Consider the following 20,612-nt stretch of genomic DNA (forward strand, 5'->3'; position numbering starts at 1 on the left):
GCTGTTTACATAAGGTTTTGCTTACGTAGACACATGCACACAGAAATTCAGTTTGTGGCCCTGAAAGGATTTTGTATTGATGGTGCCACCAGAAACTCTGTCTCTAAATCCAGATACTTGTGTTGCTTGTTGTTTTCTTGCTTTTACTTGACATCTGTGACTAGCAGATTTCTCAGGTAATAACTTCTCCAACTCAGCACTGTTATGAGCTTCTGGCACAGAGATGAATGTTTCAATAAAGAAATACTGCGACGTGTCTCTGTCCAGTATGAGATCTGAGCAGCCATGGGGTTTGACATTACATCCTTGCCAGCTGTAAATGTTTACAAGTCCTTTCTCTCCAAGAAAACATATGAGAGCAATTATAGGTATTGAAAAGTAAATAGTGTTTCCCTGGGTGGATCACTTCCAAAGAATGTTATTTTTTTGCTTGTTTGCCTCCTTTTGATAATGCAGCCTAATTATTAAATAATAATTGAATGTAAAGTGTCTCTAAGGGTTATTATAGAAAATTATAATATCTGACTCTTATATTCTCATTTTGGCAATTACTGGCTGGTAGGAATGATCACAATTAATTCAACATAAACCATTCTAACAGAGCAGAATATATCTATACTTGGATGCCTGAAACACTCAGTGGCAATCATCTTTATTATGCTGTAAAAGCTGCCGTATCTCTGCACATGACAGCTGTCATAGAATAGCAAGATATTTATGATGAAGGAGCAAAGTCCATAGGAGGGGATTACAGTTTGACAGCCACAGCAGTTATATCGCTGGAGTTTGCAGATGACATGAAGGTCGGTGGTGCTGTGGGTAATGTTGAAAGTTGTCCTAGATTACAATGGGACATTGATTGGGTGCAGAGCTGGGCAGAGAAGTGACAAGTGGAGTTCAACTTGGAAAAGCGAAAAGTGACTCACTTTGGAAGGTCGAAATGGACGGCGGAGTGGGGGTTAGTGCTTGGATTCTAAGCAGTGTGGAGGAACAGAGGGATCTTGGGGTTAACGTCAGTAGATCCCTCAAAATTACTGCACAGCTTGATAGGGTTAAAAAGGTGTTTGGTGTGTTGAGCTTCATTACTTCATAAGACCATTAGACCATAAGACATAGGAACAGAATTAGGCCATCTGGCCCATCGAGTCTGCTCTACCATTCAATCATGACGGATTCTTTTTTTTTCCTCCTCCTCCTCAACCCCAGTTCCTGGCCTTCTCCCCATAACCTTTGATGCCATGTCCAATCAGGAATCTATCAATCTCTGCCTTAAATACACCCAACGACCTGGCCTCTGCAGCTGTGTGTGGCAACAAATTTCACAAATTCACCACCCTTTAGCTGAAGAAATTTCTCTGCATCTCTGTCTTGAAATGCCCCTTTATCCTGAGGCTGTGCCCTCTTGTCCTAGACTCTCCCACCATGGGAAACACCCTTTTCACATCTAGTCTGTCTAGGCCTTTCAACATCCGAAAGGTTTCAATGAGATTCCCCCTCATCCTTCTAAATTCCAGTGAGTACAGATCCAGAGCCATCAAACGTTCCTCATATGATAACCCTTTCATTCCTGAAATCATCCTTGTGTACCTCCTCTGCACCTTCTTCAATGCCAGCACATCTTTTCTAAGATGAGGGGCCCAAAACTGTTCACAGTACTCAAGGCGAGGCCTCACCAGTGCCTTATAAAGCCTCAGCATCACATCCCTGCTCTTGTATGCTGGACCTCTTGAAATGAATGCTAACATGGCATTCGCCTTCCTCACCACCAAGTCAACCTGCAGTTGACCTTCACAAGGACTCCCAAGTCCCTTTGCACCTCAGATTCCTTGATTTTCTTCCTGTTAAGAAAATAGTCGGAGGACTGATTTCGAGAGCTGTGACGTAATGTCACATTCAGTGTCAGGTTTAATATCACAGGCATATGTCATGAAATTTGTTGTTATGAGGCAGCAGTACATTGTAATACCTAATAAAATCTGTAAATTGTAGTAAGAAGTATATATTCATTTAATTTTTTTTTTAATTAAGTAAGTAGTCCAAAAAGAAAGGAAAAAAAAGCAGTGAGGTGGTGTTCATGGGTTCAATGTCCATTCAGAAATCAGATGGCAGAGGGGAAGAAGCTGTTCCTGAATCATTGAGTGTGTGCCTTCAGGCTTCTGTACCTCCATCCTGATGGTAGCAATGAGAAGAGGGTACGTCCTGGGTGATGTGGGGGGCAGGGGAGTTCCTTAATGATGGATGTCGCCTCTTTGAGGCATCGCTCCTTGCGGATGTCCTGGATGCTGGGGATGCTGGGGATGCTGGTGCCCATGATGGGGCTGACTGAGCTCACAACTTTCTGCAGCTTATTTTGATACAGTGCAGTGCACCCTGCACTCCCTCCCCCCCCCCCCCCCGCCACCACCATACCAGAGGATGCTGCAGTCAGTTAGAATGCTCACTACGGTATATCTATAGAAATTTGTGAGTGTCTTTGGTGACATACCAAATCTCCTCAAACTCCTAATGAAATATAGCCGCTGACATGTTGCAGCTCTGTAAAACTCTGGTTACTCACTTGGAGTATTGTGTTCGTTTCTGGTCGCTTTGTTATGAGAAGGATTAGATTAGATTAGATTATGAGGACACGCAGTCCTCTTTTATTGTCATTTAGTAATGCATGCATTAAGAAATGATACAATGTTTCTCCAGAATGATATCACAGAAACACATGACAAACTGACTGAAAAACTGACAAAAACCGTATAATTATAACATATAGTTACAACAGTGCAAAGCAATACCGTAATTTGATAAAGAACAGACCATGAGCACGGTAAAAAGCCTCAAAGTCTCTTGAAAGTCCCATCATCTCACGCAGACGGTAAACCTCCAGCGCCGCAAACTTGCCAATGCAGCATCCTGGAAGCATCCGACCACAGTCCGACTCCGAGTCCATCCGAAAACTCCGAACCTCCGACCAGCTCTCCGACACCGAGCACCATCTCTGCCAAGCGCTTCAACCCCGGCCCCGGCAACAGGCAATAGGCAAAGCCGAGGATTTGGGGCCTTCCCCTCCGGAAATTCTCGATCGCACAGTAGCAGCGGCAGTGAAGCAGGCATTTCAGAAGTTCCTCCAGGTGTTCCTCCATGCTTCTCACGTCTGTCTCCATCAAATCAGGATTGTGCACGGCCCCTAGTTAACACATACGATATCATTCGGAACGGCTGCGCACGCTGCGTCACATCGCTGTCTTCTCCTCCTTCCTCTTGACGTTTGTGGACGCTTTAGAGAGGATGCTGTGGAGGTTTACCAGGGTGCTGCCTGGGTTAGAGAGCGTGTCTTATGAGGAAAGTCTGAGTGAGCTCGGGCTTTTCTCTTTGGAGTGAAGGAGAATGAGAGGTGACTTGATAGAAGTTTATAAGATGGTAAGAGACACAGGTAGAGTGCACAGTCAGTGCCTTGTTCCCAGGGTGGAAATGGCGAATATGTGAGGGCATGGTGTTAGAGTGATTGGAGGAAGGTATAGGGGGATATCAGATGCAGGCTTATCACACAGGGAGTGGTGGGTGTGTGGAGTGAGTTCCAAGGGATGGTGGTAGAGCTAGGATGAATGAAAGATCAATATAACCCTTCCCTGTGTTGGGAGGGATGGGTTAGATTGCTCTAGGAGTAAATTAAAGAGTCAGCACTGACAATGTGGGATCAAGGACTTGTACAGAGCTGTGCTCTCATATGTTCTATGCTGGTTCAAAAAGATGCTATTTATTCCTTGTTATTACTCATTCCTTTCAAACTTTTAAATCCCTGGCAACCTTATTCATTTATTTACTTCCTGAGACACAGCACGTTATAGGCCCTTCCAGTCCCTCGATCTGCGCTTCCCAGCATTCCCCCAATTTAACCCTCGCCTAATTAATGACCATTTAACCTACCAGTTGGTACACCTTTGGACTGTGGGAGGAAGCGGAAGCACCTGGACGAAACCCACGCAGTCATGGGGAGATCGTACAAACTCATTACAGACAGCAGCGGGAATTGAACCTAGGTATCAGACTCACAATGCGATGTTATTTTTCAATGACAAATTTTGTAATATATGGAAAGTTACTGTCTTAAAGGTACCAACACAAGATTCAGAACGGAAGGTGGGGCACCATTCAGAATGGAACCGTCACTTTCATTTATATAGTGACTTCAATGTGTGAGTTTGTTCAAATGGGATTTACAGGAGCATAATCAGCTAAAAGTTAACACTAGAACTGAGAAGGAATTGTTAAGGAGAGAATCACGAACCTGATCAAGGAGATGGGGTTTAAAACTAATCTTAGATGGAAAAAAATGGAAAATCAGAGAAGTTTAGTGTAAGAATAGCAAACTTTAGGACCTAACGTTGAAAGTGATGGTGAAGTGGTTTGTATGGAATCTTTAAATTGCTTGAGGTGAAGAAGCACCTTGTTCTGCAAGATTATAGAGGTAGTAAAGGGTGATAATAGGGTTGTGACAATTTTAAGTTTGGTAATTTGGAAAAACTATTGTCTATAAATTAGATTGGATGGCACTTTTTTCACTGAGGTAATCCAAAGACTTGAGTAAGTCATGTTAAAGATTGCTTCTGTGGGAAATTGGGTCATTTGCAAAATTGAACCAGCTACTTCTGGTTTGTGTCTATATCATCATATGTGACATTTTTGCCAGTGTAGGACATCGCCTGATGATGAGACTTGTACAATGCATGTGTGAAGCCTTCCCAACATAAGCAGGAGCTCCCATGTCCAAAGGCAACTGCCAAGTAGCAGCCACAAGACACTAACTTGCTGAAGTCACATAAAGGAAATATCAGTAGCCTCTCCAGAGGCATTTTCCAGTGCACTCGAGACACTGACACATTTCTAAGACTGAGCTCAAACTGGTAAAGACAACTTTCTGAAGAAATCAGCCACTTCGTACCTGTGAAAGATGACCCTCTTCTCCAACATGATGAGACACTTCACCCCAGGAGGACATCTTTTACTTCTTACATTTTCTTCCTCACAGGACCATGTGAAACAATTATGCTAATGCCATGACTTTTTGTGAGAGGGAATCGGGTTTTGAATTTAGAGCTGAAATGCAGTGATATTTCAGTGCACTAAGGAATGAGATTGGCGACAGGGTGGAGATATGTCTTTACCAAAGGAGGTGTAAAGTGCTCCTTCCCTCCAGCAGCTTGCAGGTCACCCTTGGGCAAGGTGTAGCACCTGCTTAGCCCCGCAATCAGGGTCACGTGAAGCCATGGGAGCAGATGGTGGATGGTCGTATGGCCAACTGGTGCGCATCACAAGTCCTGGTTATGTGACCACTGACGCCAGGCAGACAATCTCTGAAGAGTATTGATAATGGCTGGGGCCACCCGTCTTGTAGACACCACCCATAAGAAGGCGATGGCAAACTAATTCTGTAGAAAAATTTGCCAAGAACAATCATGGTCATGGTCAAGACCATGATCGCCCACATGGCACATAATGCACAGGTGAAGGAACGAGAGATACAACTTTTCAGATTCTATGTGATGCTCTGTATACTTCCTTGAGACAGCAAGTGCTCGAATCTGAAGCAACGAACAATTGGTTGGAAAAATTCAGTTGGATAAGTAACATCTGGGGGAGGAAGGAATCATTGAAGCTTTGGGTCAAACCCTCCATCAGTACTGTGTGGAGAGGCTACATGGTCAGCATGGAGAGAAAACGGGGAGAAGAGGTTCTAAGGCATTTGGTGGACTGAGGAAAGGTGTAATGTGTTTTTGATTGTTGGGAGGTCTATCAGCCTGACACAGGAGATCACTGTTCTTGGAGTAGTGTTTTAGGACAAACTATCTGTTGCTGCTTTATCAATGACTTTCATTGACTTGGAGGGTGAGGAAGAGGGGGTGCTCACTGATGACTGCACAATGCCCAACTTCTGTTTGTTTAGAAACATGGAGCAGCTCGTGACTGCAGGCAACAAGGCTTGGACAGCATTCAAGCGCGCGGCTGGGAAGTGGCACCAGTTATTCATGTTACAAAGGGCCTGATAATAATGATCTCCAACAAGACAAGGGTATGACTACATACTCTTGATGCTCAGTTGCATTATCCTCACCAGGACATCCGTCATGAGCATCCTGGGAAGGAGTGGATGGCTACTGGAGATAGAAATTTAACTGAATCAGCCACGTAAATACCGTGGCCTCAAGAGCAGGTCAGGTGCTGGGTTCACCAGCACCTCATCGGGGCAAATTGTCATTGAGCGATAAATGCTCAACTTGCCAGCACTGGCAGCTGAAATTGAATAAGAAACAAGCAGAATAGGCAGTGCCTGTGGACTGAACTGAGAGTTAAGTTTGGGAAATTCCTTCACCGATGGATAGATAGATAATATTATGAACAACAACATTTTAAAAAAGCATTGAATAGAGGCAAAAATAACGACCTCAGATCACTTATTGCTCCGGCAGTATAGACTCAGTGCCTTGAACCAAAACAAGGATTGTCTGGTAAAGGATAGCACAATTGCTGATAACAGGGTTGGAATTCTGACAGCAGAGATGGAATAATGAAGATCTGATTGTGGGAACAGAAGTGTGGAGCAAGCTTAAGATGGCATTTATGTTCACTCCTCTAGCATGTTCAGAATGCCAGCAAATGCCTCAAACCTGTTCCACTTGTTATAACACTCGCATTCTCTATGTACACTCAGTGGCCGCTATATTAGCTACACTTGCTCATGAATGCAAATATGTAATCAGCCAATCATGTGCCAGCACTCTGCATAAAAGCATGCTGACATGGCCAAGAGATTCAGTTGTTGTTCAGACCAAAATATTAGAATGGGGAAGAAATGTGATCTAAGTGACTTTGACTGTGGAATAATTGTTGGCGCCAGATGGGGTGGTTTGAGTATCTCAGAAACTGCTGATCTCCTGGGATTTTCACGCACAACAGTCTCTAGAGCAGGAGTTCCTAAATTTTTCTATGCCATAGATCCCTACCATTAACGAAGGAGTCTGTAAACCCCAGCTTGGTAATCCCTGCAGAGTTTACAGAGAATGGAGCGAAAAACAAAAAAAAAATCCAGTGAGCGGCATTTTGGTGTGTGAAAACACCTTGTTAATGAGAGAGGTAGGGAGAATGGCCAGACTGGTTCAAGCTGACTGTAACTCAGATAACCAATCATTACAGTAGTGGCGTACAGCAGAGCATCTCTGAATGCACAACGCATCAAACGTTGAAGTGGTTGAGCTACAGCAGCCAAAGACCAGAAACATACAATCAGTGACTGTTTTATGAGGTACAGGCCTAATAAAATAAAATAGCCACTGAGTGTATGTTTACATTTATGAAGCTCCCTTTTATTACCTCAGAATCCCCCAAAATGCTTCATGCCATGAGGGACTTTCAGAAATCCGTTTACTATTACGGTAGGAAATGCAGTAATAGCAAAATGGAATAACCACCAGACACAGGAGCAGAATCAGGCCATTCAGCCCATTGAGTCTGCTACACCATTCCATCGTGGCTAATTTATTACCTCTTTCAACCCCATTCTCCTGCCTTCTGCGGGAGGAGAAGATGGCGACGTGACGCAGCTCGCAACGGCCACTCCGGTGGTGATGTCTGTTATCTGTCAAGTAAGGTGCCGTGCACAATCCTGATTTGATGGAGACAGACATGAGAGCACGGAAGAACATCTGGTGAAATTTCTGAAATGCCTGCTTTGCTGCCGCTGCTACTGTGTGATCCAGAATCTACGGAGGGGAGGGCCCCGAGTCCTCAGCTTCGCTTGTTGCTTGGTGGCTGTGGTGGGGTCGAAGCGCTCAGCGGAGGATGGTGCTTGGAGAGGATGTGTCGGAGGGGCTGGTTGGAGGCTCAAAGTTTTCGGACGGACTCAGAGTCCGCTGCGGTTGGGTGCTTACAATGGTGCTGCATCGGCAAGTTTACGGTGCTTGGAGGTTCATGGCAGGGAGAGTTTCCCTCTTCTACCGTCTGTGTGAGATGATGAGGCTATCAGGACTTGAGACTTTTTTTTACCGTGCCCATGATCTGCTCTTTATCAAATTACGGTATTGCTTTGCACTGTTGTAACTATATGTTATAATTATGTGGTTTTGTCAGTTTTATGGTTTGTCTTGTGTTTCTGTGATATCTTTCTGGAGGAACACTGTATCATTTTTTAATGCATGCATTTCTAAATGACAATAAATGAGGACTGAGTGTCTTCATAATCCCTGTAACCTTTGACACCCTGAATAATCAAGAACCTATCAGCCTGTGCTTTAAATAAACTCAATGACTTGGCTGTTGTGTATTTCATATTTAAGTAATATTTGAGTACTCTTGTGTGTGAGTGTGTGTGTATATACAAAACATTCTTGTTCATTTAAATAATTCATTACAATATGTACATGAATTGCATATCACATCACGGTACTATGTGATACTTGTGTGCCTCACTTAAAGTAAGCATGAAGTTAGATGCACATTTTGGACTCCCATGTCTTCCTTTGAATTAGTTTAATGTTTTGAAGATAGAAGACATACTATTGACCTCCACAACTGTCTGTGGCAATGGATCCCACACTTTGCCACTTGCCAGTCAGCCAATTGTCTGTCCATGCTAGTATCTTTCCTGTAATACCATGGGCTCTTATCTTGTTAAGAAGCGTCATGTGAGGCACCTTGTCAAAGGCCTTCTGAAAATTCAAGTAAACATCTACTGACTCTGCTTTGTCTATCCTACCTGTTATGTCCTCAAAGAATTCCCCTTATGGAAACCATGCTGACTTTGGCCTATTTTATCATGTGCCTCCAAGTACCCCAAATACTCGTCCATAATATTGGACAATGTCTTCCCAGGCTAACTGGCCAATAATTTTCTTGCTTCTGTTGTGTTCACTCACCTATAATTCTGATGAGACCCGAAGCTAGGGGGTAGAACAAAGCCAGAACTCAAAATACTCCTTTATTCTGTAAAACCATGCACCTACAAAAATCTCAAAACTCAACAGTACACCCCAAGGGACGACTATTTAAATTGATTACTCAAAGAATATTGAAGATGTTGATGGGAAGAACAATCAATAATGAAAGTCAGCCTGGGATTGGTTGTCAACTGACCAACAGGCATTGGTTGTTTCAGCTCGCTGTAACATCTCCCTCACTCCTTCAAGAGTGGAATGATATTTGCAATTTTCCAGTCATCTGAAACCATTCCAGAATCTAGTGATTCTTGAAAGATCACTGCTAACACTCCCACAGTTTTTTCAGCTACCTCTTTCACAACCCTGCGGTTTAGCCCATCTGGTCCTGGTAACCTGTCTACCTTCAGACCTTTCAGCTTCCCAAGCACCTACTCCTTAATAATAGCAACTACACTCACTTCTGCCCTCTGAATCTTGAATTTCTGGTATACTGCTTGTGCCTTCTACAGTGAAGACAGATGCAAAATACTTATTGTTTACCTGGCATTTCTTTATCCCGTATTACTACCTCTCCAGCATTATTTTCTAGTGTTCTGATATCCACTCTCACCTTTTTTTACTCATTATATATTTGAAAAATATTTTGATATCCTCTTTTGTATTTTTGGCTATCTTACCTTCATATTTCATCTTTTATCTCCCTATGGCTTTTTTCATTGGTTTTTAAAAGCTTCCTTGTCCTCTAACATCCCACTAATATTTGCTATATTATATGCACTCTCTTCTCCTTTCATGCAGATTTTGACTTCCCTTGTCAGGCAGGATAGCCTCATCCTCCCTTTAGAATACTTCCTCACCTTTGAGATGTATCTATCCTGCACCCTGCAAATTGCCCCCAGAAAATTCAGCCACTGCTGCTCTGCCATCTTCCCTGCTAGTGTCCCCTTCCAATTAGCTTTAGCCAGCTCCCCTTTCAAGCCCCTGAAATTCCCTTTCTGATACATCTGACTTTATCTTCTTCCTCTCAAATTGCAGGGTTAATTCTATCAGATTATGATCACTGCTTCCTAAGTATTCCTTTACCGTAAGCTCCCTAATCAAATTTAGTTCGTTGCACAACACCCAATCCAGAATTGCCTTTCCCCTAGTGGACTCAACCACAAGCTGCTCTAAAAAGCCATTTCATAGGTATTCTACAAATTCCCTCTCTTGAGATCCAGCACCTGATTTTCTCAATCTACCTGCATATTGACATCCCTCATAACTATAGTAACATTGCTCTTTTTACATGCCTTTTCTATCTCCCATTGTAACTTGGCTACATCATGGCTACTATTTGGAGACCATCATGGTCTTTCTACTCCTGCAGTTTCTTAACTCTACCCATGAGGATTTTACATTTTCTGATCCTAAGGGTTTGATTTCATTTTTCACCACCAGGGCTATCTCATCACCTCTGCCTACCTTCCTGTCCTCTCTGTACAACGTGTGTCCTTCAATGTTAAGCTCTCAGTTATGATCTTTCAGCCATGACTCAGTAATGCCGACAATTGCATACCTGCCAATCTCTAACTGCGCAACAAGATCATCCACCTTATACCATACACAGCGTGCATTGAAAGATAACACCTTCAGTCCTGTGTTCATCACTCTTTTAGATTTTGCCCCCATTGTACACTTCAGCTCATCCCACTGACTGCAGTTTTCCCCTTTCATCTGCCTGCCCTTCCTCACGGTCTCACTACACAGCGCATCGACTTGTGTACCAACTGCCCCATCCTCAGCCCTATCATTCTGGTTCGCACCCCTCTGCCAGATTAGTTTAAACCCTCACCAACTGGCCCACAAGGATATTGGTCCCTTTCTGGTTCAAGCGTAACCTGTCCTTTTAGGTCAGAGGAGATCCCAATAATTCAGAAATCTGAAACCAATGATGGAAATATTTGAATGTTCTGCGATGTCGGCTGAGAGGCAAATCCAGACCAGGGTTCCAGGAGAAATCACCAATTTTTTTTTACGCCGTGTCATGTAACTTTCTAAATCCACTTACAAGGGCTAATTCTGACAAGGCAGCACTTGCCGACAGCCCCAGATTTGTGCTAGAGGCTTTGGAGAGAGACGTGTACCAACAAAGCTCACACAGAGGTGAGCTTGTCACCGTCTCAGCTGTGGCTGTGGTCAGCCCCTCTATGTCGCTGCTGTATCGGCAAGTGAATTAAATTAATGTATAAAATCAAATGTAAGCTCAAAGCCGAGTGCTGTGGTATGGCCACTAAGCATATCCAAATGTAAAATTCATGTTGAGTTTAGGTTTGAAAATCCACTAACAGCTGCTCAGTCTCTAAAACAATTGTGATGCGCCATCTTATGTTCTCTTTCAGAGTGATGCTACTGGTGTCTTGAGCAGAAGAACCACTCTGGCCAAGTCGTCACAAGCTTATGATGCAAGCCTCAAATCCACAGACTCGCTGAACTGGGTAGGTGCTCAAGTTGTAAACCATAAAGGCAGTGTAAAAATACTCTCACTCTCCCTTGTGGGGTAAAGAAACTCCCTGCTTGATGCATTATCAAGCATTATGCCTGGATTGTGTTAGAAAGGACTAAGCACTGTTGTTCTGCATGAAGTTTGTCACTGGGTATTTCAGGCATGTTTCTAATCCAAATTTCCAGTGCTCGTTGTGTTTTTTAATTTCTTTTCTGCAGCTTAAATAAATTTTTAATCCTATTAGCCTTTACGTCTTTAAGCAGCAACACTGGACACAAGGGCTTTCCAGCTTCTTATCAATAACCCTAAGCATATATACTTACTAACGAGTCTGTCTGAGGCGTCCGTTGGTCAGGGTCGACCATGGATGTTGTGTCTTAGCGGTCAAGATATGCAAGCCTGGGCAGTACGATATGGAGAGCAGGCTGCTGCTCATGGAGCAAGCTCCCCATCTCCATGCATCTGGTGAACCGAAAGCAACGGCAGAGACCGATACAGTTTGGTACCAGCAGTGTTACAGGAATTGCCCGTCAGCATAGAACTGCCTTAGGGATTCCAGCTCCGGATTTTTCCCTCCGGGTTTACTCCCGAAGCCTTGCCCAAGCCACAAAGCAGCGGAAGTTTGAGGTCAGTTTTCCTTCTCCTAGATGAGCTGCCGACCGCGGTCGACTAGCCCCATCTGCCCGAGGTAATAAGTAAATACAGGTAGGTATACCTCCATTTGATGTCACTTAACTGACTCTTCCAGTTTCCTGAAACTTGTTCATGTGGCTGACTGACATAAGACTTTTAAAAGCCAAAAATCCCTTCTATTATAAATATTTAAAAAAGAAAGGACAAAAACAAAAGCATTATTATTGTTTGTGACCATTTTTTGAAAAATTATTTTCTTGCCCAATTAGCCCAGAGTTTTGCATTGGTTTGCAACAACCAAAACAATAATCAAACTTTGCTTCCCAAATGGACTGAGCAGAGACTAAAATACAGTTCAACAGTTTATTGACATAATGGTGCTTAGCAATTGAATCAGCTTTGGAGAACTTTTGCTGTTTCATAATGAAGATTTGTAATCTGGTGATTTTCCAAAGCTGTCATGTGGAATATGGTTTTTACAATTGATGGTTTGTTAATTGTGGTGTCTTTCAATGTCACAGATTCCTAAGACCAATTATGCATGTATAGGACTCCTGAGCAGTGACTAGGTTATTTCATGATGCTGGAAGACAGCTGATGCAAATAACTTCTTTCAATTCTCATCATCAGAATGCTTTATGGGCAGCAGAAATAAAATAGATCGGCGTGAAGACAGAGAGCTTCCCGGCAAAGTTAATGCTGTGGTTAAAACCATTGCTTTATAAATCACAAGCCAATTAAGTAAAGTGGGTCTATAACTGAAATCACCAAGGGAGCAACTAGAGAGAACAGTCAGACTGAGGGCTGGAATTTTTAATTATCTAGAGATACAGCACGGTAACAGGTCCTTCCAACCCAGCGAACCTGTGCCACCCAATTACACCAATGGGACCAATTAACCAAGTAACCTGAATGACTGTGCGAGGAAACCGGAGCACCCAGAGGAAAGCCATGTGGTCGGGCGGGAGCGTACAAACTCCTTACAGAAAGTGACGGGAACCGAATCCGGGTCGCTGGTGCTGTAAGAGCGTGATGCTAGCCGCTACACTGCCGTGTCATGAATACGGGGGCGGCACGGTAGCGTAGTGTCCAGCACAGCGCCTTACAGTAAAGGTGACCCCCGGTTCAATTCCCGCTGCTGCTGTAAGGAGCTAGTACATCCTCCTCGTGACTGCGTGGGTTTCCTCCGGGTGCTCTGGTTTCCTCCCACAGTCCAAAGACGTACCGGTTGGTAGGTTAATTGGTCATTGTCAATTGTCCCGTGATTCGACTAGTGTTAAATCAGGGGTTGCTAGGCAGCATGGCAATTGATGGATGGATGGATGTTAATTTAAAGCAATTAACAGTATACACCTTTGCAAATACAAAAGGTGCTATAGGAACTTATATTGTTGTTAAGTGATGAAACAAGCTGTTGTAGCTTTAGATTCTAAAATATTTGAATATGTATTTAAGTGGATACAGCATGGATTCCTTAAAGGAAAATCCTGCCTGACAAATATTACAATTTTTTGAGGAAATTACCAGTAGGCTAGACAAGGGAGATGCAGTGGATGATGATTTGGATTTTCAGAAGGCCTTTGACAAGGTGCCACACATGAGGCTACTTAACAAGATAAGAGCCCATGGAATTACGGGAAAGTTACATACGTGGATAGAGCATTGGCTAATTGGCAGGAAACAGAGAGTGGGAATAAAGGGATCCTATTCTGGTTGGCTGCCGGTTACCAGTGGTGTTCCACAGGGATCAGTGTTGGGGCCGCTTCTTTTTACATTGTACATCAACGATTTGGATTATGGAATAGATGGCTTTGTGGCTAAGTTTGCTGATGATACGAAGATAGGTGGAGGGGCCGGTAGTGTTGAGGAAACAGAGAGTCGAGAGATTTGGATAGATTGGAAGAATGGGCAAAGAAGTGGCAAATGAAATACAATGTTGGAAAGTGTATGGTTATGCACTTTGGCAGAAGAAATAAACGGGCAGACTATTATTTAAATGGGGAAAGAATTCAAAGTTCTGAGATACAACGGGACTTGGGAGTCTTCGTACAGGATACCCTTAAGGTTAACCTCCAGGTTGAGTCGGTGATGAAGAAGGCGAATGCAATGTTGGCATTCATTTCTAGAGGAATAGAGTATAGGAGCAGGGATGTGATGTTGAGGCTCTATAAGGCACTTGTGAGACCTCACTTGGAGTACTGGGGGCAGTTTTGATCTCCTTATTTAAGAAAGGATGTGCTGACATTGGAGAGAGTACAGAGAAGATTCACTAGAATGATTCCGGGAATGAGAAGGTTAACATATGAGGAACGTTTGTCCGCTCTTGGACTGTATTCCTTGGAGTTTAGAAGAATGAGGGGAGACCTCATAGAAACATTTCGAATGTTGAAAGGCATGGACAGAGTGGATGTGGCAAAGTTGTTTCCCATGATGGGGGAGTCTAGTACGAGAGGGCATGACTCAAGGATTGAAGGGTGCCCATTCAGAACAGAAATGCGAAGAAATTTTTTTAGTCAGAGGGTGGTGAATCTATGGAATTTGTTGCCACGGGCAGCAGTGGAGGCCAAGTCATTGGGTGTATTTAAGGCAGAGATTGATAGGTATCTGAGTAGCCAGGGCATCAAAGGTTATGGTGAGAAGGCGGGGGAGTGGGACTAAATGGGAGAATGGATCAGCTCATGATAAAATGGCAGAGCAGACTTGATGGGCCGAATGGCCAACTTCTGCTCCTTTGTCTTTTGGTCTTGTGGTCTTATGGATAGGCTTGATTTTGAACCAGAGGCGCAGTAAGTATGGGGGTGCACAATAAGAAATTGCACAGCTTTGTGTAAGTGATCCAGTGTAATAGATACAGTACACGACAGAGCTGAGGGAAAGATGAGAGAGTCCATATAGAGCACACACTGGATCACAGAATACTCCTTGAAACAAAGATGCATTGACTGTCAGCATTTCCGATCAATGACAACATCTATTTCTGTGAGGCACATTTCTTGTGGCAGGAATTAGAGAGTTAAAGAGTGGATGTTTTGTTTTATTCAAGGTCAAATGACTCAGTTTGCGGAAACACAATTCAAGGAGAAGTCATCAGCTAATTGAGTGTTTGGAACACGATTGTCTTTGCATAGAGAGCCTTTGAACAGAAGAGGATTTAATGGAGAGACTTTGTATATAGGATATATGTATATATATTTGTGTGTGTGTGACCATATACTACTTTGAGATATACTACCAGGTGTATGAAGGCACACACTCAGCGATTCAAGAACAATTTATAAATGGACATTGAACCCATGAACACTACTCCACTACTTTCTTTAAAATTTCTGTTTTTGCACTTATTTCAACTTGACCATTTAGATAAATAGATAGATAAATAGATATATTTTATTGATCCCGAGGGAAATTGGGTTTTGTTACAGCCGCACCAACCAAGAATAGAGCATAAATATAGCAATACAAAAACCACAAACAATCAAACAACAAAATGCAAACTATGCCAGATGGAATTAAGTCCAGGACCAGCCTATTGGTTCAGGGTGTCTGACCCTCCACGGGAGGAGCTGCAAAGTTCGATGGCCACAGGCAGGAACAACCTCCTGTGACGCCCAGTGTTGTATCTCGGTGGAATGTGTCCGGAGTCCAACAGCAAAATGTTCAATATCCGGTCTACAAACACGTTCCTCGATCGTAATATGACCCGGATTGCACCATCCGTTGTTAACCAGAGCAGTAAGCACCCAACTCCTTTACGCTTACCGCTCTCAGTGCACTTCTGGTCAGCTCGAATGGTCTGGAAGCTCTCCATGGAAAAGTTTTGATCGGGTATGTCCTCGTGCAGCCCCGTTCCAGTAAAACACATAACACTGCACTCCCAAAATGTTCTCTGATGCCTGGCTAGCGCCGTGAACTCGTGCATTTTATTACCCACCAAACTCCTCTTCTCCGTAAGTCTCTGTTGTCTCGACCCGGTCCTCTTTCCTCGCCTTTGTGATCCCCCTCTGCATCCTCTGTGTGTTTTCCTGCAGGTTTCAGCCGGGGTGTCCACTGCTCTGCTCGCTAAACCGGCCGGCATAAGCTCAATCAGCTGGTCCCTGGAATAAACAATGCAACCATACCGCTGCCCCACTAATGAGACATATTTAATATATATACCTTATATAATTGCTGTAATTCAGTTTTTTTTCTATATTTAGAAAAATATACTTCTGTACTTCTGCTGCAAAGTTAACAAATTTCAAATTTCAGTAATATTAAACCTGATTCTGATTAATTTTCTTGCACAATTACAGGAAACTAAAGAAATACAATACAATTTGTTAATAAACTCTACATAGAAACATAGAAAATAGGTGCAGAAGTAGGCCATTCGGCCCTTCGAGCCTGCATTGCCATTCAGTATGATCATGGCTGATCATCCAACTCAGAACCCTGTACCTGCCTTCCCTCCATACCCCCTGATCCCTTTAGCCACAAGGACCATATCTAACTCCCTCTTAAATATAGCCAATGAACTGGCCTCATCTATTTCCTGTGGCAGAGAATTCCACAGATTCACCACTCTCTGTGTGAAGAAGTTTTTCCTCATCTCCGTCCTAAAAGGCTTCCCCTTTATCCTCAATCTGTGACCCCTCATTCTGGACTTCCCCAACATCGGGAACAATCTTCCTCCATCTAGCCTGTCCAATCCCTTTAGAATTTTATATGTTTCAATAAGATCCCCCCTCAATCTTCTAAATTCCAGTGAGTATAAGCCTAGTCGATCCAGTCTTTCATCATATGAAAGTCCTGCCATCCCAGGAATCAATCTGGTGAACCTTCTTTGTACTCCCTCTATGGCACGAATATCTTTCCTCAGATTAGGGGACCAAAACTGCACGCAAACCAAGGCCTTGTACAACTGCAGTAGTACCTCCCTGCTCCTGTACTTGAATCCTCTTGCTATGAATGCCAGCATACCATTCGCCTTTTTCACCGCCTGCTGTACCTGCATGCCCACTTTCAATGACTGGTGTATAATGACATCCAGGTCTCGTTGCACCTCCCCTTTTCCTAATCGGCCACCATTCAGATAATAATCTGTTTTCCTGTTCTTGCCACCGAAGTGGATAACCTCACATTTATCCACATTAGATTGCATCTGCCATGAATTTGCCCACTCACCTAACCTATCCAAGTCACCCTGCATCCTCTTAGCATCCTCCTCACAGCTAATACTGCCGCCCAGCATAAACAAAGATTGACAAGCAACCAATATGTGAATACAAAAACAACCAGTTCTGAGTTGAGTTGAGTGAAGTTATCCATTCTGGTTCAGGAGACTGATGATTGAAGGGTACTGTGCTTGAATCTGCTGGGGTGGGACTTAAGGCTCCTGTACCTCCACCCCAGTGGCAGCAGCAAGAAGAGAGCATGGCCAAGATGTTGTGGAGGATGCGTTATTATGTGTGTACATAATAAAGAACTTCAGTTCCCAATGTGCAATGCGGGCAGTTCACCCCGGAACTGAAAATGACATCAGTGAGCTGGTTGCACGCACTCAGGTCAAGCTGACAGCGTGACTGGAGTGTTCTGTAAATAAATATGTGTCAGCATTTTTACCACACTGTCTGTCTTTATTAAGAACAAACACAACAGAGGGAGTCCTTGATGATGGATGCTGCTTTCTCCTTGTAGATGTGCTCAGGGGTGGGGAGGGTTTTGCCTATGATGGCATTGATCCATAGCAGCAGGAGAAAGCCTCAGAAACAACAAAATCAACACCACCTTGTACCCATGTTGTTTCCCAGCTCTCTACAAGCAGCTGAAAACTCCGATTGCTCAGTCAAAAAGAAAATTGAATTGGAAATTGGATTACTGAGAAAGAAGGATTGAAGAAGAAGTGAGAAAGTGGATGGGGCTAGGAAGGATAAGAATATGGTCAACGTATTTACTGGGGTCGACTGCTTCAGAATTGCAATGGAATTAAACACAGAAACCAAGTAGCTGTGTAGTGCTAATCCCCATTGGTGCTGGAGTGAAATATGTCAAACAATAAACCTATTCAGTGGGTCTGATATGTCAACTTTATGAGTCCAATTTTAGCTTTCTATGTGGCGCATAATACGTTGTAAATGCTAGTGCTTTTATAACTACTGACTGCAATATTCCCTCTGATATATTACAGCCGTCAGTATAAAGTTATTGGCTGTTTCAATTATAGAGAGCATCTACATGTTATATAGCTTAACATTGGCTTAACCCCTGGAGGCAGTTTCCTGGATATCTTTCATGCCTCCTCAGCTTACTTCTCAATGCAAGGTGGACATATTGTGATGGAGAGCGCTCGGTAAGCACACTCCCTCCACACGCCATTCTCTCTCTCTCTCTCTCACATACACACACACACACACACACACACACACACACGCACACGCACACGCACACACACATATAGCCTGGTCATTCTGCTGTTATTGTGCTGAGTGTACGCGCTTCCGTGTCTTCCTTGTCATGTTCTCAATGGGTCCTAAACTGAGCCAATACGCTCGTGTTGGCTTTATGATGCCCTTCCCACCACACCCAGCGGAACATCCACTTCGTTAGTGATGGGGATGTGTATATGTTGTTTGTATACTGTATTTCAGGTAGATAACTTCTGTTTGTTTTGTAATATGAGTGTAACTACGTTGTGGGGTGCATCAATTTCCAAATCATGTGTCACCTTAAGTTAACTTTGTGGGTAATTAAAGATGGGATGTCCTGGTGCTTAACAAATGCTCTCATTGGCAGAGAGAGACCGGGGCTGCCAGGAGTTTAATACTGGACAATAATGGGGCTATTACTGTGTTTTCTGGTAGATATCTTTTTGTAAATATTGGCAGTTTTCTTTTTACGATTTCCGCTAATTTTTGACACACCTAATAAACTTCCTTGCACGAAAATGCGAAGTGACTCCGGCAGTTTTTTACCTTCTGTCATAACACACGTGGCTAACACATACTGATGATATGCAAACATTTTTTTTAAACTGGGGTCTGGGTGCTGGAGTCAACAAGTGGGGTGATCCAAGTTCTGAGGAGAAGATGGCGGCACGACGCAGCTCACAACGGCCACTCCGGTGGTGATGTCTGTTATTTGTCAAGTAGGATGCCGTGCACAATCCTCATTTGATGGAGACGGACGTGAGAGCACGGAGGAACATCTGGTGAAACTTCTGAAATGCCTGTCTCGCTGCTGCTGCTACTGTGTGGTCCAGAATCTCCGGAGGGGAAGGCCCCGAGTCCTTGGCTTTGCTTGTTGCTCGGTGGCTGGGGCGGGGTCGAAGTGCTTGCAGAGGATGGTGCTCAGAGAGGCTGTGTTGGAGGTGCTGGTCAGAGGCTCGAAGTTTTCAGACGGACTCAGAGTCCGCCGCGGTCAGGTGCTTCCAATGGTGCTGCATCGGCAAGTTGGCAGTACTTGGAAGTTCATGGCAGGGAGAGTTCCTCCCTTCTGCCGTCTGTGTGAGATGATGAGTCTATCGGGACTTTGAGACTTTTTTTTACCGTGCCCATGGTCTGCTCTTTATCAAATTACGGTATTGCTTTGCACTGTTATAACTATATGTTATAATTATGTGGTTTTGTCAGTTTTAGTCTTGGTTTGTCCTGTGTTTTCTTGTGATATCATTCTGGAGGAACATTGTATCATTTTTTAATGAATGCATTTCTAAATGACAGTAAACGAGGCCGAGTGTCCTCATAATCTAACCTAATCTAATTTCTCTATAAGTAAACTATGAGGTCACTCAGTGCAGGAACAGTTGGATCTTCACCAGGAAATAATCTGTTCAAGAGCTTGCGCTTACTGAGAACTCCTTCTGATCTCTCCCAGGTTGAGGACATCACCCCTCTCACCATGTTAGAAGAGGTTACCACTGTGGAGAGCAGGCAAGACATGGCTGTGACTCTGGTGAAGCTGTTCCTTGGCCAGGGCCTTGTGGTACCATTCCTTGACTACCTCAATATGAGAGAAGTGTACAAGACAAGTGAGTATTGGATTCAAAAGTGCATTCTGAATTGTGAAGAGAACAAATTCTGTAACACAGTGGTTCCCAACCTCTGGGCCGCGGACCAATACGTTGCCGCGAAGCATGCAAGGGTGCAGCGGTGGCTGGAACGCACCCTGCACATCCTTTAGAAAAAAAACGAAATAAACAAGCTAATTAATTAGGTGCTGCCTGGCACATAAATGTCAGCCCAGATCAGAGGCGATTGCCTAATTAATTAGCTTGTTTATTTTGGCTTTTGTCTTGAAGATGTGCTGGGTGCACTCCGGCCCGGCTCCCACTTCACCCCTGTATGCTTCGCGGCAATGTAGTGGTCCGTGGCCCAGAGGTTGGGGACCACTGCTGTAACATACAGGAGGATTTTCTGGATTGCATAATTGTTGGCAAATCTGTAACTATGTGATATTTATTTATTTATTTATTATTTGTTTACCTGCTTGTTTGTTTGTCTGTTTATTTATTATTTGTTTGCTGAGCAAGAAAGATACAGCGCAGAATAGGCCAGTCCAGCCCTTCAAGCCATGCTGCCCAATTCCCCGATATAATCCTC

The 20,612-nt window shown here is 43.6% G+C and overlaps 1 protein-coding gene across 1 annotated transcript in view; it reads left to right on the forward strand.

Annotated features, from left to right (window-relative positions):
- The window catches only part of LOC134338523 (rasGAP-activating-like protein 1), a 304,354-nt gene that overhangs the window by 171,813 nt on the left and 111,929 nt on the right, over positions 1–20,612 (forward strand). Inside the window, exons 10-11 of the mRNA XM_063034413.1 lie at positions 11,300–11,395; positions 19,888–20,041. Of these exons, the coding sequence (XP_062890483.1) occupies positions 11,300–11,395; positions 19,888–20,041 (250 nt within the window). The remainder of the gene's footprint in view (positions 1–11,299; positions 11,396–19,887; positions 20,042–20,612) is intronic.

This window comes from Mobula hypostoma, chromosome 27 (genome assembly GCF_963921235.1).
Source record: "Mobula hypostoma chromosome 27, sMobHyp1.1, whole genome shotgun sequence".
Lineage (NCBI taxonomy): Eukaryota > Metazoa > Chordata > Chondrichthyes > Myliobatiformes > Myliobatidae > Mobula > Mobula hypostoma.